We start from the raw sequence: 17,434 nt of genomic DNA, 5'->3' as shown, positions 1-17,434 counted from the left end.
TTAAATATGTAACAAAACAAAACAAACAAACAAAAAAAAAAGATAAATGGGTTTTGAGATCTGTTTTATCTTCATTGGTTGTTTTGGTTAATTAAGTTCAACAGATATACACTACAATGACTGATTAATTTTACCTTGACGTGAGTATTAGTGAAGATTAAAGATTTTCAACAGGAAAAAAATGGATATGAACTAGATAGCTGTACAAAACTTACAAATACAAGAATGTTGCTTACAGTTTCCAGGACTGAAAAACCTGTGAATGCTAGTTAAGGAAAACTAATTCCTACAATAGCACCAAAAGACAGGCAAAAGCATAGCAGTCACCATCACTGAAGTTCTAGAGCACAGTGCTATGTGTCCCTGATTAATATTCCTCCCTCAGCCATTCAACAGCCTGTGAAGCAGCAAGCAATCAAGGTAAACATACCACAAGGTACAGTGAATGAGTCAGCACTGAAAAAGAAAATAGCATGTTGTTCTAAAAATGGCTTCAGCCCACTCTTGTCTTCCTAGTGCATTTAAGTACTAGCGTCATCCGTTACAGCACTGGCACTGCTAAGCATGTGGGTAATAATGTCAGCTGCGTACTCTACAGAATGAAAGAAAAGCACAAGAGTTGGTCTCTTAAAAAAAAAAAAAAAAAAAAAAGCAACAGTTTCAACAAGGTTCTTTGCTGGTTTAAGTTGTGCCTACATGGAGAAGAGTTTTGAGGAAAAGCTAATGGAGTAATTGGCATTAAGCCCTCAGATGCATTTTTCCAGGAACTCTTCTGGGAAGAGGACATAGTCCCATGAACTAGACCGTTGCCCCGGAGAGGCATGCAACTCTCAGCCTGCTTTGCCAGGACAGATTTGAACCCAATGCACCTTTCTCAACACTTCATCTTTCTGAAACTAGGTTGTACCTGTTAGCTTGACATAACAACCATATATGAACTACAGAAACAGCATCCAGTACTCTACCAGCCAGTGCTAGTAGAGTTTTGATACTAGCGTCCAAGTCACTTTCGCGCTACCACACTACCTTCACGATTTAGCCTCCACTCCCAAATTAACTGGGTTGCCTCCACAGCAGGAAAAGCATGCATAGATAACAGGGCAGTCAGCATGGCCATGTGCAGAACTGTTTTCACTTCTGCAGCCCATTACAGTCCCACAAGGATGCCTCAGCTAGCCCTGTGCCCTCCCAAAGTCCCAAACAGAACATGTGCCAGAGAAGTCTGTGTTGCCTGGACACTAAGGGCAGAGATGGCATGGCTCATGCCCTGTGACAGTGTTTGTGTCTACCTGCAACAGCTGGTGCAGCACCTGGGGCCATTCTGCACAGGTCAGTAAGGGTCTTGTCTTCCCATGCAGTGCACTGAGCTCATCTATTTGTAGCTGCTCCCTCTACGCATTGTATCGCTGAAACATTGCACTTACATTTTTAACAATATTAAATAAAAGGTTTTTACATAAAGCCGATGCTTACCTGGATTTACAGAATGCTGAAGGTTTTGTATTTCACAAAGATCAGAATACTTCATAAGTGTACCTTCCAAGGGAAAAAAAAATAAAATTAAGGAAAAATTATGTGCACCTTCCAAGGGAAAAAATAAAATTAAATCAATTATGGTGTAAAGTTCTGAGCAGTTGTCTCAGATTACTGGTGCCTTGAATTACTGTAGTAACCAGTGATATCAACAGTACATTTGCCTCCGCGTCCCTTTCTAGAAAGCTCATATTGGCTTAAATAAATTGCTGAAGCTTCTTTTTCCAAAGAGGAATAGAAAGATCTCAGAGTTAGTATTTTCTTAAAGCAGACAAAACAAGTCCCTATTACTGTAGAAACATCAAACCTAGGAGTAGAAAAGGGAGGCCATGATCTCACTGCCCTTTAATCAGGGGGAATTGTCCTCCTTTAAAATGTTAGTACTGTGTGTTGCCAAATTGTTTTTCAACATTAACCTCAGCAAAGCTGAAGGCTGACCTTTGCAGTTGTTACTCAAAGGTGTCCTTGGGTCTGAAGAAATTTTCAGCTAGAAGTAACTTAATATTTTATACACCTGGGCCAGTCACATCTGTCAAACGAGACTGCCAGAATTGCAGGCTTGGGGCTGTAATGACCGCACACTCTCCTATGTAGCTGGAGTGTTGCCTTGGGCACACCTGGCTCCTCTCCTGAGCAGCCAATGCTATTTTTCCTGCAAGAAGTTGACTTTAGAAAAATGGTGAAGTAGTCATTGATCATTTGATATTTTTTTTTTTTATGTCCATCTTACAATGTTGTGCTTAAAGGTTGTGTGTTTTTTTTTTTAAGTAGAGTTTCATGTGTGTTTAAATGGCTGAATGTCTATGTGGACAAGGTCCCTGGTACTTCTGGCAGGGGAACTGATCTTTTCAAAAGTGTACAGATAATTAAGCATTACATGGTAGCTAGACAAGACAAAACTACCCATTTCACTCTGTAAGCTAAATAATTTGAGTCATTTGAAGCTTACTGTTCAAAACAATCACTTATTAAAGAAAAAAAATGGATGAAAGGCAAATATATATTTTGTATTATCTTTAATATTATTCTAAAGACATTTAAAGACTATTTTTTCACTATTAGCCTTATGATAAATGGAAGAAGTGGCATCATTTCTTGCTTAGATTAAAGAAGTCACTGTTCACTACAGGTCTTCTTTTAGGTCAGGCCTGGAGATGCTGGCTTTTAAGCTCTTCTTGCATGTCTAGCTTTATAGTTGATCTACAATGTTGGAGTCCTCACTACATCTGCCATCTCTGTGTTTTTGGAGATGCTGTGTGTTTTAAGTGTGTGGGGAGCACCTCTCCTTTCCTTCCTTTAAGGTCATTTTTGCCTCTCACTCCATTCTTCAGTGATCATAAATGGTCTTTGGGGCCCTGACTGTGGGTTATGAAAAGGTAACAACTCTGAATTTCCCTTCACTGTTAAAGGCAGAGATGTTTCCAGAGGAACCTATAGGTGGCTGATACTTCACACAGTGTAGAGACTCCGCATTGAATAGACTGATGATGATGCTTTATCTTTTTTTTTTTATCAATTTCTGAATGTTGACAAGGAAAGGAAATACCAGGAAGAGGATGAACCTCACACACTCTGGGAGCCTTGTTTCCCCAATTCCATCGGTCATAAAAACCAAGCTATATGCTACAAATGCATACAGGTCAATTGGATTTTTCTAGCATGAATGCTTTTCATAAAGAAATCAACTGTAATGCTCATTAAAGCCCCAGAATTATTCTTTCACATCAGTGCTCGTGTAGTCTATTGCAAGGGTTTCCGAGTCAGCAGAAAATCAGGCCTATCTGTTTTCCCAAAGCCCGTTAGCTGCAGTGGAAATACTTTATGGCTTCATCTGATGGCCCTTCCAGGACTTTGGTTTAAACAGTAGCTAAGAGGTAACTTCCCAACAGGAAATTTCTGTTTTTCTCACTTGTGTCTTGGATTAATAGGGAAGATACAGCAGAAATCCCACAAATTAGGTTTTATCATATATGAAAGTCTTCCACACTGTATACATTTTTTTTTCCCCTATGTGCATCAACACAGTTTGGACTCCACACAGTCCAGAAAAAGGGAAGAGACAGAATTTCCTATGACAGAAAAAATGCCCTGCAGCTCTTCAGGGAAGGTTAGTTTCCACTCAGATTTTCCTTAGCTCTGCTTCAAGTCTAATTAAATTGCAGAAACAAAATAGAAGACCTTTTTCTTCCTCTTCCTGGAGCCTGTGATCTTTGAAGCACATGGAGAGCAAATAATATGTAACCAGCTCACAATTCTGCAGCACCATAGTTTTGTATATTACATAGCTGAAATACTGTATTATTCCTATACCCTCACAAATATTCATGATCATGAGTTTACTTTATTAATTGCCATAAACTCAACTTAGTGCTTTCTCTTTTTCTGTAATTTTTATTCACTGTGCTGTGCAGATAGCTGGGCTCCATCCACTCTGCAAATATAGTACAGTTATCTCAGTCTACTTTTTCCAAAACTATCCATCAGGAACACTTGTAGTTGGCTTCAGTTGCTGACACTGTGGTCCCCTGGAACTTCTCTGCTGCTTTGCTAGTGGGTATATTCCTGGCTCCCCTTCACCTGCAGTGAGTGAGGAGATGCAATCCAGTTTTGTTCTTTAAAACTTTGATGCTTGGTTTTGTTGGTTTTAGCAGTTATTTTTTTGCATCATAGTTCAATTAATTCAACTCACAGAGATAGATGTGAAGGAAACAGCAGCTATAAGCTGGCCCAACAAGGCAAAGAGGTAAGAAAACAAGCTCTGAGTGCATGACTATGGCAAATTAATTGGCAGCAATGCTGTGTTTTGTGGAAGCATGAGAAGTTCCAAGTTTCAGTCTTTGGTGCTTCTGTGCCTTCAGCATTTTTGAAATACTCACTACCTTAGACTACATCCATACTAGCAAACTGAATAGTGTCATGAAAGGTTCCCTGGTGCTTCAACCTGATCTTCTATTTGAGCAACACAAATTGTGTTGCTCAACCTGTCTCGGGCACTGTTTTGATCCAAGCCAGCTAGTGTTTCCTTAAACAGAGCCTTGGTACTGTTCAGGACTTACTGTAGTTAAGGGACCATTCCTGGTAGTCATGCTTCTTTGGAGGCAGATTACACAGTAGTGTGGATGTGGGATGCTGCCCTGTTGGCCTCCAGGCTACAAGTGGGTCTTCATTTACTAATGAACACACAACCCTAAAGTAGTCATCATACCATTTTTATCCTTCTCTCTCTCTCTCTAGTGATGATTCTGCAGCACCACAGCAAGTTGTAGCAAATCACTGGTTCATCTGAAAATGTATCTTTACTTATCTTTATTATCGTTGTTAGGGTTATTTTCCAGCCAGCACTCTAAGTCACTACAGTTATTAGGGTTGCTGGAAAAGCTGAATATTGTTTAAGGAAAACCTGCCCTACTTATGTTGATGGTAGTATATTTTTAAAGCAGCACAGGCTGACAATGAAGCAGCATCCTGAGACACTTACCAAAGGAAATACATAGTTGGCCAAAACCTAGGTTTCTTGGTTGAATCCCTAATGTTTCTGTATCTTGTATTGACAGTCTATATCTCATTTAAGCATAAGCCAAGCCTATTTAAGCATAGGCCAAGCCCTTCAGTCTGAGCTTATCTCATATCTATGCTATTAGTGAGCTCCAGGCTTAGCAGGGAAAAATCACATAGTGGGGACAAGCCCACCACTAACATCTGACTGCACCTTGCTTCACCATCTCAGCATGGTGGGAGTCCAGTGGGTCCCAGAGGGATCCAGCAACATAGCATAGGTTTTGCAGGTGGCTGAACAGCAAGGCTCTTTGCGGGTAGTACAAGCACAGGTGGGCATTTGCCCCACATTCCTCCAAACAATATAACATTGCCAGAGAGTCCTCACAACACTGTTTACAGCCTTCTGCCATCCTTGGATTACAGTTCGCAGAGAAATAATTAGGAAACATAGTATTGTTTCATTTTTTTGAGTCCATCACTGTTGAGATAAGTATTATTTTAATGAAAACTGTTCTGTAGAAAATACAAAAGTGGTGATTAAACAATCCTGAGTGCTCTGGACTTAAGTCTTCCCATAATGAATCATTTAATGGAACTTTTCTTGGGACTACACATGAAAAAATAAAATCAGCCAGTAAGGAATGCTGGTACCGCTTTGCCTATTTGCACAGCTTCCAGCTGGAGTATTGTGCTTATGTTTTGTGATCTGCATGGGTATCTATCCATTCTCAGATCCCAGATTCCTGAATTCATGCTGTTGTTTTCAACCCATTGTAAAGCCTATGTTGTTTGGTATCTACGTGATATTCTTCCTCTTCCTGTGATACTGTGGCAATTCATATCAAAGCTTGGAGAGAATTGCTGGCAAGACAAAGACGTCTCTTGCCTTCTCAGATTAGCTCCTGCCTTGATGGGTGGTGTTGACTAACTTGTGGGGAATGCTGAAAGATCTTTCTGTGCGTCTGAGTTGTCAAGGAGTTCAGGGAGTAGGGGGTGGCATGTGAAAATTAAAGCTAATTAAGAGGATTGGCATTGTTATTGGTGAGGAGGAGTCCCTGACATATTTTGTAGAGATTTTTGAATGGGTTCATTGTATAATTCATAGTTTGAACAATGAATCAGTACATTTAAAAAAAAAAAAAAAAAAAAGAAACCTAGGAAAACTAGACAAAATTGTGCGCAGAGAAAGGTGATGAGTTGAAATGAGGCTTTATTTTTACACAGTGTACTCTTCCATCCTGTAAAAAGCCAATAGGTTTTAACATCCACAGCCAGTAAATAATGGAATGCCATTAATGTTATTAACTTCAGAAGAAAATTCTAGTCATTAGAATTTTTTCTTAGAATTATAGAATTATAAAATTTCATTATAAAATTATAAAATTCATTAGATTTTTTTTAGAATTATAGAAGAAAAAGGGTCAGCATTCCCTTTTCAGCAAAATTTTTGAAAACAGGAGATCCAGCTCCTAACTCTCATTATAATATCAAGGAAACTTTCTACCATGCTTAAACCATGTCTGCCTCACAAGATCGTCTATTTTCACCTGTTTACAGCAGTGCTGAGAGACTGTTCTAAAACTACTCAAAGACCTGATTTAAGAGAAAATCTCCTACCTATATTTCAGATTTAGTTCTTTTTTTTGGGTCACCTTCTTGGCCAGGCAGAGAAAGCATAAAAATATAACAACTATGTATCTACCATGTAATGTTTCAAATCTTATACTTATTATCATCTGATTTCACGCACAGACAGCTTCTGCTTCTGTGAAATTTATATTGCTAAAATAAGATATAAGTCAAAATGAATATTTTGCTGCATTTTACATCTGCATGCTAATTACATTTCACAGGACTCCTCTGAGGAAGGTAATCCTTGTTTTAACCTTTTAGAATGAGAAATATGAAGAAGTGATAACTCCCTCAGCTGAAACCATATATCTACAAGTGTTTCATTTTAGATAGTAGAATGATATGCCATATTTTAAGCAGATCAGCAATTTTGTGGTGGAACACCTTTAAAACTCGTGGAGTTGGGAGCAAATGCCACTGACGTGGGTGGAACAACAGAAGCAGATCTATTTTGAAATGTCAGTGGCAGTTGCTGGTTTGACTTCTTTAGCTAAATCCTAAATTGAAAACAGAAAACTCAAATTAAAAATAGTCAAATTCCAAATGAATGAATAATTCATTTATTCTTCCAGTTTTGACATCAGTATTTTTTAGATACAAAGTTGGATATTCACATTGCTAACAGGAGTGCCTGGATTGCCTGTATCAGATTAGATATAAGGAAAGATTTTCCTACTATGAGCATCGTCAAACACTGGAACAAGTTACCTGCAGAAGTTTTGGAGTCTCCATTCTCAGAGACATTCAAAACCCAGCTGGACATGGTCCTGGGTAACATGATGTATCTGACCCTTGAGCTGGAGGCTGGATTAGAGACCTGAGGTCTCTTCCAGTCTCAGCAATTCCATGATTACATTTTTTTTTTTTTTCCAGATACTTGGTAAATTCATCCTTGTTTTCCACAGAAACATGCTTCTGCTTATATGCAGGATTTTTGCAATTTGAGAATCAGGAGACAGACCTACTGTGGAATTCCAATCAGTTGTCCAAAGTCAGGCTTTCTTCTGCCCTCTTCTTCTGACAGGTCTAATATATGCGAAAGCAACATCTGACAAAACACAAATGTAGTGTCTTTTCTTCTATTAGAGGGAAATATGAGAAATTGTAGTCTAGAATCTCACAGTTAAGAAATGAATTGAGTTTCTTCCTGAGCATGCATCAGTTCAAACCTACATCTTCCCAATTCTCCAAAGAGCATTCTGAGCAGAAGATTATAAGGCAGTCTGGAGTGAGCACTTCTTTCTTTGTTAAGATTCTCCACAGTTTTTATCTAAAGACCCTTGCACATAAAATTCATGTGAGTGTTTATCCCAGGGACTATAACTAAGCTCCCTTTTACTAGGCAAGAGCCTGGATCATGAGGCTGCAACACACCCTTTCTTGTATACAAAGTCATCTTCTAAGCAGCCCTCCCCAGGCAATCTGTGAGCATTTCATGAAAAGGGGATGGTTTACAAAGAGAGGTGTAGAGCATGCCAGTTTATCTATCAGCCCTAAGTCTTCTACTTCCTAAGCACTCCAGCAATTATTAATTAAGGAAATAGAATGGTTTCTTTTGGATGCTATTTTGAAGGAGCTAACTCTCCTAGATACCTTTTATGGCAAATTTAGGCTCCTAGCTAAGGTTCTGAAGTTCACTCTCAGGATCAGCTGCATAAAACATAGTGAGGTAAGTTTTAACTACCAGGTGCTGTAATATCACTGGCCCTAGGTAACTAACCAAAAATATCACAGTGAATCAGCAGCAGAACAATTAAGAAGTCCTACATTTCCCGAATCTCCTTGTGCTCCTCACAGCAACAGTGCATAAAATTTATGAAAGAGACTCATCATTTTCCACAGTAGTTATAACCAAATCAGCAGCCGGTGACAAAATTAAATGCAAAGATCCAGACCTTGTCAGCTCGTTGTTCTTACAAAAGGAAATTCATATGGTAATATGCAGTCTAACTCCTCTGTGGATAAAAACTGCATACACAAGGATTCATGTTAACATCTAGAACAGGAGGAAGGCTTTTTAGACATTATAAATATCAGCACTCATTGCTATATGCAAGTAGATAATTAGGGTAATTATTCCCAATTAGCAGCTGCAAACCCTGCAGATGGGAATTTCAGGGACTGGTAACTATTGTAAGGAAGTATTTCTGCAAGCTGTAAAGCACTTTTCATGTTTTGAAAAATATACATGTAATGACCCTCGCAGTCACTGTAAAACACTTTTGTTAACACTTCAATATAAAGAAAAATCTTTCCCACACTATTATAACACTTCAGCTTTTCTTTAAAGCTATGCTGGGCTCTGAAATGGCCTGGATTTTTCCAAGTATTAAATCCATCATTTAAAGTGAATGATGAACCAGCGCTGGCCAAAGTAGGACTCAAATTTTGCTTCTGTTCTAAGACCATGATAAAAAACAATGTCAAGGGCCTTTTCATTGGCTTCTGAAGACAGCAGAAGGACTCCATATGTTTTCATAGGCTCTATATGAACCCTGAAAGAATGTGTTGTGAAACTTCCTTGCCAGGCTCCAGGACCATTACCCTTGTGTTCATTGGGTTCTGCTCCTTTGAATGGCTCAAGGGTAAAAAGTATTAATTAATTGTAAATAATGTTAGTTTCTCAATCATAAAGGCTTCTATGATAGACAACCAGTGTAGACAGTCAACTCTGGTTGGAAAAGAATTTTTGGTGCATTTGTGCATACAGTGAGTAAGTACATCACAAGCACAAATGGAGCAGGATTTTTTCAGTTCTTAGGTTTCTTCTGAATTCATTTAAGTTATGAATTCAGAAAGTTAAGGAAGTGTAATCAACAAAAACAGGCACATAATTGTAAGATTTGTTCTCATAAAACTCTATCACAGTAAAGAAACTTATTTTTTAAATACTTTAATGTGAAAAATCATTCATCCCTATCTTTTAAAATAAGATTTCAGTGTCAAGCAGCAAATAGTTTGTGTTTATTCATTTTAATCCAATCCTTACCTAGTTATTTGAATGTGGAATTTCAGACAAAAACATTGAGAAACTAATCACTTTTTGCATGAGTAACTAAAAAGTTGCTGATCTGTCTTTTTAAACTTTATATTTAAATATCTTTGAGCTAAAATGAAGGAGAAAAATTTCAAGCCAAAATAATTATTCTATTAAAAAAGAACACATATGTTTTTTAAAGAAAGTGTTGAGATTAAACATAATAATTCAGCTTTAATATAGAAAATTGCAGAGTATAGCTCACTCATCTAGATGTCCATGAAAACTTTTTCAGCATTGGAATCTTGGTTTTAACTTTGTTGATACTGAGATAATAAAGAAGAATTAAAAGTGAGAGCATGTTTGTATGATATCAGTTAATTTTTCTTAATATAGTACTCTAATTCAGATTTTTACAGTTACCAGTATTGGTGGTTGTGAACAACAAAGCTTAATAAAATATGTTTATTTTCTATATTTTAGGAGTCTAGCTACTACAACAATTGTTACACATAAATATCTCTTAGGTCTCCCAGAATCCCCCAAATCCTTCCTCTGACATTAATTTCATATATATTAGGTTTTAGAATAACAATTAGGATGATGTATCATATTTACAGGCTTCAAGTTTGAGAAAATTTCTCATGTTTCCCTTCCAATCACCATCCAAAGCTGAATAATATTTAAGGTTTGTTTCCTTGCATGATCTACACTGTATTTCATTTAAATACATCCTCCATCTTGTTATTTCATATAAGAATATAACTCATAATATTTGTCTGGTATTTCTCTCCAACAGTTTTCTGATCTTTGTGATCTGTTTCATCTCAACTAATCTGACAGTATCTTCAGTCCCTCTTCTCTCCCGAGTTTTATTCTTTAATATCTCTATCTTTACTTGTTCACAGTCTTTAAAAATTTCGTTTTTCCCTTTCAGTCCTTTCTTGGGACTCAAAACATCTGTTCTGTTCATGTGGTGTGTGGCTAATTCATGTATCTTGAAAGGGCAGTAAGGATGACAGGGAGATCATGTTAGTTCTTTAAATCTGATTTCCAGTCATGCTGAAATCAATGGGAACATTTACTTCAACTCCACAGTGAACTCTCTCTGTAGGTCTACAACTTATTTGACTTGAAAATCTTTATTTGGCATCCTGCTCTGCAGAAACTCCTAATATATCTGTTTAACTTGAAGATCTGATTTGTCGTATTGGTAAATAATGTCATTGTACTGTGTAATATATATGAAGTCATTATGCTGATAAAGTATTTGATGCTGCCAAGTGCATCAACCCTGGTCTCCCAAAGTGTTCGGTTGCATCCTTCTTTTTAACCATGAGTCATTATAATGGATTGGAGCGAGTTGCTTATATCGTTTAAGTTAAGTAAATGCTTAAATTACTGGATTAGGACCAGAGGAGTCAGCATCTTGAAAGATTAAACAAAAAGCAAAGACTATGCAATATTGACATATTGACTATGCAATATTGACAGACAGACTTGCGGAGTTTATCAGTAACTCTTTAAACAAGGCTAATTTCACTGGGGATTGGAAATTCTACTCCTGTTCAATTTGTTGCCACTACATACAGATATACACCCACCAGATATGAATTATCTGACCACCAGGTTTACTATTTGAAAAACCACCTCAACTGTATGAAAGCAGCCTCAGCTTCAAAGTATTAATAATTAACTGACTACATTCCTGATATGTCACCATGTCTGTGAAGTATTTCGCAGTTGCTAAATAAGAAAAAAGACAGATTGCCACATTTGCCTTTTTTTTTTTTTCCAGAAGTTTGCCCTGAATCAGAATCCTGTCCATTTATGCAAAAATCATGGCTTAGCTTAATTTAAATGCTTCATCCTGAAAATCTGAGAAAGCCCCATATCAGAAAAGTGAGGAAAATGCTATAAAGTGTTCAGCTTTCAATTAGTTTTATGTCTGAGACATGTGATCAACCTAATGTTTATTAGATGAAAATCTGCATACAAACATTTAAGAGGTTAAGATTTCCTGCATTTTAGAGCATGTGCACAAATAGATATTGTGGCTGAGCTCACAAATAATGACTTGCTTGTCTCCTAGGTTCTAACATTTATGGATTGAACATTTCCCATCCTGCAATTGGACTTGAGCACCAAATCGCTTGTGGGCCTTAGAATTTCTTTCTAGGTGATTTATTTCTGAAGAATAAAAAATTCACAACTTGTCAGTATAAAACGAGAAATTGAAAGAAGTATTTAAATGTATGAAAAAATGCACATTTTGTATGTGTGTTTGGTGATCTCTATTAGGTACCTCAGGATGAATGGGGAGGATATCCTGCCAGTGGGAAAGATGAAGAGATACCCTGCAGAAGAATGAGAAGTGGGAGCTATATTAAGGCCATGGGAGATGAAGAAAGTGGAGACTCTGATACTAGCCCCAAGACATCACCAAAATTAGCAGTTCGACCCGAGTCATTATTAAAATCCATTGGACAAAGACCACTGGGAGATCATCAAAAGTGAGTTTTATTATACCATGTTATAAACCTTTCTGAAAATTGCTATGACTTAGGCCATTTTTCTTTGTGTCTTATTGGCAGTGGTCAGTATCCATGAGAGAAGATAGTAGGTAAAAAGCTAACTATGTCTTACTTCATTTTAAATTAACTTGATTAGTGGTTTAATTCTCTTGATTAGTGGATGAAAAACTGAAATCTTCCTGATTCATGTAACAAACATGCTACTTAAGGAAGAGTTCATTATGTCTACTAAAGGAAATATATTCATCTTTATATTAAATCTAGAATTTTGAATATTCTTTAGCAGGGTTATTTTATTCTAATTCTTTGTTATTTTATGGCTTTCTCTGAAATAGAAAGTACACTATTCTATAATGGCTATAATAACAAACAGATAATTGTAGATATACTTGGCATCTTATGTCCTATTTATCCATACAGTGCTTTCTCTGTGTATCAGCTATATTGTAGCATATACATTTGACACACTGGGCGGAGGGGGGATTCTTTCTTTTTTTTTATTTTTTTTTTGCATTCATACTACCTGCAATACAACCTATTCAATAACTAATGCAAATTTTAAGACTATAGGAAAATGCATAATTTTATTTGTTTTCCAATATATCTTTGTTTTTCTCTTTTCAACCTTTCAATATATTGTTTTTGTGAGTAATCTGTAAGTGTACTTCAGAAGACAATTTAAAGGTGGTAGCCACATTTCAAATCTGCTTCGATTAATGTGATTGGGTGTTTCTCACAACTTAGAAAATTGATCTTTTTGCCTGGAAGAAATACATAAAATGAAGAAATTAAGAGTGAAACCTTTGATTGTTGTTTATTGTTCTGTTGATAATACCATGCATAGTATACCATAATGACTCATCCTTTCATCAAATAAAGTGAAACGAAACAGAAACCTCAGGCAAAAAATCCCCCTGGCTTAATTAAATTGAATTATTTAGCTTGCAATCTAGAAGAAAAGTACCAACTTTCACTATGGAAGAGAACACTTAGCAACTATATTGTTTTGTATAGCTTGCTTATGCAACTCTGTAGGCTCCATTGAGATTCATAAAGAAAGACGTTTGTACTGTGAGATGGTGTAAGATTTCTGAGACATCATGAAACAAGATTGCTCTTGATAAAATCCAGTCAGGATACCACCTCAAAGGGTGCCAGAGGCCTGCATTGAGGCAACTAAACCAAATTCTGAATCTGAAGGATTTGCTGAAATATTAGTTCCAAAGATGAAGCATGGCCTACACCATGAGTACTGCTGTCAGACCTTTACCAGGCTGATTTCCAAAGACCAGAAGACAAGCTTTTAAAGGCTGTGATTGGAATCAATACTCAAATCTGTGATACCCTTAGTCATTGTATCTGGGTTGAATTTGGTGTTTGAAGCACACTGGCTACTTCAGTCAGTTTATGAAAGTCTCTGGGAATCAAAGAAGATGGTTTATTTTCAGTTTGTGAGTATATGCCAGTGGGACAGCAGAGGTCTTCCAGTATAAGGAGCCCACATTTTTCAGCAATAACAAAGACATATTTCTTGAATACATCAGTCCTTGATTTTCTAAGTGGCTATGAAAGCTGTGGGTCCTGCAAAAAGGCAGATATCCCTGTGAGCTAAGGGAGAGTGATCCAATGTCCACAGTCTGCTAGGAGTGATTCTTCTGAAAGCAATGGGGAAAAGGAGGTAGACAACTTTCTCAGATGTACATCAACCAGCTGTATTCCTGCTAGTAAATTAAAGAGTACCAGAGAAGAGGCCTGAGCACAGAAACCCGACCACAAAGGCTGACAGGATTTTGTTGTGGTCCCTTGGCAGGCTTCTCATTTGGGCCTCTGGGCACTGTCCCAACCACTGCTTGGGCAATGCCTGGGCAGTGGTGTAGGCCAGGGATCATTCCCAGAAGGCAGCTTGGATGCAGCCATTCTGTTTCAGAGGGTAAAGAGCATGGTCATGGCTGGACAACACCAGCTGGCTTCAAGGCCAGAGGACAGGCACTGGCACTAGTTAATGTATTTAACAGATGTGGCCACTGAGTCTGAGAAGAATAGCAAGTACCTCACCAGTTAGAAACCAAAGTGTCAGGGAACACCAGTGTTATCTAGTGACTAACGGGGAAAGCCAAACATCCATCTAGTCTTAGCTCTGTGTCCTGGAATCTGCTTTGCTGTGTGCATTCCAAGCATTGACAAAATAATCCCTATGTTGCTTTAGAGTTGACACTTGCGTATCAGTGATACTGCATGGTGATATTGGTTATCATGTCAACAGGTTTAACTTTTAGAGGTGATAAGGCAACAGGATCTGCTAGATCAGTGGGTGGGCAGATGGTTTGTCGGCGACCAGCTGGATTATGGAATCCAGCTCCAGAAGAACTGGAGACACATGCGTGCTGTCAGAGATGGAAGTACTTGGGAGACTGCATACAATCTCAAATGATAGTTCATTCAGTAACCTTGCTAGCTAGCACCACATCCATGAGCTTTTTCACTAGGAACACAGGCTAAAAGCTTTGCTCAGAGACAGTTCAAACTTTCCAAGTACTTGATCCAAATAAAATATTTTCCTATTCTCTTCCTTGTTTTGGACTATGGTAGAGCCCTCCTCCAGCCTAAGGTAGGTAAAAGCATAAATTTTTAAGTGAGCAGCAGGTCTCGGCACCGGCCTACACCTGCACAGCCCAAGAACAGATCCAGGCTGGGTCTCAAGACATATATATTTAAAAAAAAATAATGTTTGAAAAGAAAAGATTTTTTTTCCTAATCCATTAAACTCTGAAGGCAGAGGTCAATGTCAAATGGTGTGTCTTCTGTCATTTTTCCATGTTAAAAATATAGAACTCAAAATATAGTTGATTAAAAACCCAGTGCAATGTTGATGTGGTATAGTGGGGTTGACAGCTGTGCCTGGTCCTGGTCCCAAAATATTTAATAGCATATTTACCACTAACCACAGTAGGAAAAGGAGGACGCCTTTTGTGATACTGTTATATACTACTCAGGGAGCTGTGGAGAATTAGTCGTAAACACTGCACTAGAAATAACTGAGCATCCAGCCTGTTGCTGACATATCTTTAAATCCTTAAACTGAGGGGCAGTACCTTGAATCTGCCAGCCTGCCATAGACATTTTTTCAAGTGAACTTCAGACAGAAATGTGATAACTATTCTGGTTCTTGTACATCTGCCTTGCAAAAATCTGCAAGTTCCAGAAGCCCTTGACATTATGCAGCTCTTTGGGCAAGCAGACAGACAGAAAATTTCTTGTCTCACAGAAATACAAAGTGCTGATGCTAAACCTGGGTTTTCACCACAAGCTGTCTCCTTCCAGTCCTTCTCTGTCTCACTGTGGTTACCTGTTAAGTCTGGCAGATTGATATGAAAGGTATATCAAGGGGTAATGGTTATGGAGCCTTCCTCCCTCCTCCCACACAGCTCAGCAATCCCCCTTGCATGCTGAGTGCCCTTTGTACGGCTGATCATGCTGCCAAGCCAGAAGCCAAGGTTTTGAACAACATTCCTGTATGTATAGCAGGACTGAAGAGCATTTCTGGCATGTATTACGAGAAATTACATAATTCGAGATGTCAGCTGCATTAGCTGCCTTTTTAGCTTGTTTACTAGGGTGGAGGGAGCTAATGCACAGAAATAAAATGGGGCTTTTAGTCTCTTAGTCCGTTGCTTGGGTGGACAGGATAGCTCAGAACCGGGGTCTGACAGAGCACTAGCAAACCTGTAGTATAAATACTGATAATTTCAGTGGTACAAAAAGATGCATTCGCTGCAATAGGTGGGCTTCATGAGAATGTGCCTAGTTTTCTGTCACTATCCTGAAGAGGATAAAAAGGAAACTAGACAAGTTTTCACTTAACCCTCAACAGAACTTTGATACAAATGCATGTTTCTCCTCTGAGTTTTATCAAGTATCTTTTCAAGGAATTTTCACCAATTTAATTCCTGCTTCTATTTTGACAAAGGTAAACCCCTATTTTGTTGGTTCATGTTGATCAAAGATTTAGCAAATTGAACATTAAAATTTTATAAACTATAAAAATGCATATTCGTATGAATAAATAATTTTGTTTAACAACATACAAATAGGTAAATGTGATTTAACAGAAGCATTAAAATTCTGAGATCCTGTCTTTTAAGAACTCATGGAGCATATTTCCAATGTAAAGTGGGAATTAAAAAGAAAGTCAGGGCCTGCCCACTGGTGTTTTATGCAGGTGGGAGTTGCAGGGCATGTACCCAAACACTGCCATCAGATCACCACCGCTGTCACACTGTTAGCACAGCAGCATGATCCATGGCCCACGTGCAGCCTAGGCCACCTGTCTCTCTGCTAGGTAGCATCCAGCCACATTTCAGGGACTAACCCTGTTGGATCCAGCCACCCTCTCTACAGGATAAGAAAGTTTAACCATACAGGTCAGTTAGCCGAAGGGGCAGAGACAAACAGCTAGGCTGTTTCTGAGTAAAACTATAGTCTAAGTGACTCAAATTTTCCTGGATTTTTCAAAAATTAAACGCACCTGGATATCTATAGATTACTCACTGAAGATAAATGTATTTCAACTCTTTCTTTGTGAATATTGTTTGAAAAGAATAAGTAGTATGTCACACTATTTGCTACTATAACATCAAGTCAAAGGCCAGTATAATTCATTATTATTATGAAAATGCATGTGAGTGAAATATAATACAATAAGGCTTCCTGTGCTGGAGACAAGACACATACTTGAATCTGCTTCCTTTCCAACTTTTCCCTTTCTTGGAATAGTGCCAGCAGTCCCATTTATCATGGAAATTATCTAGACTCACAGTAGCCATGGGGAAAACTATTAAACTTTTTTTTTTTTTTGGTTGGTTGGTTGATTTGTTGGTTGGTTGGTTGTTGGTTTTTTTTGTTGGTTTGTTTTATGGTTAGGCATACAAAATCTTTTGGATGTTAGTTTTGGTATCCTGTGAACAACTATAGGTGTTTTAGAGGTGAAATGCAAGGCTTTTTGTTTTAGTCCATTGTTTTTTTGCTGTGCTGTGATGCTACTGGGGATGGAGTTAAACTGTGATGATAGGTAGTCTGCAGAAAATAGCTTGTAGAAGGTACAACATACCCATGTTGCTAGGTATTTCCATTTATAATAAAGGTCAAAACAGATGAGCAGTTAACAGAAATGGTAGCTGAAATAAAGCTGAAAAAAAAAATTTGTCCTAAACAAATTTTGAAGAGAGACTGACCTACTTGATTTGTAACCTAGTAAATGTCA

At 37.9% G+C, this 17,434-nt stretch overlaps 1 protein-coding gene across 7 annotated transcripts in view; it reads left to right on the top strand.

Moving 5' to 3' along the window:
• The window catches only part of DLGAP2 (DLG associated protein 2), a 474,554-nt gene that overhangs the window by 382,378 nt on the left and 74,742 nt on the right, over window positions 1-17,434 (top strand). For all 7 annotated transcript variants that reach the window (XM_032184999.1, XM_032184995.1, XM_032184994.1 and 4 more), the window contains one exon: window positions 11,942-12,153. In XM_032184999.1, coding sequence (XP_032040890.1) covers window positions 11,942-12,153 — 212 coding nt within the window. The remainder of the gene's footprint in view (window positions 1-11,941; window positions 12,154-17,434) is intronic.

This window comes from Aythya fuligula, chromosome 3 (genome assembly GCF_009819795.1).
Source record: "Aythya fuligula isolate bAytFul2 chromosome 3, bAytFul2.pri, whole genome shotgun sequence".
In the NCBI taxonomy this organism is placed as follows: Eukaryota; Metazoa; Chordata; class Aves; order Anseriformes; family Anatidae; genus Aythya; species Aythya fuligula.
The sequence above is the reverse complement of the archived record's forward strand: the minus strand, read 5'-3'. Positions and strand labels throughout refer to the sequence as shown.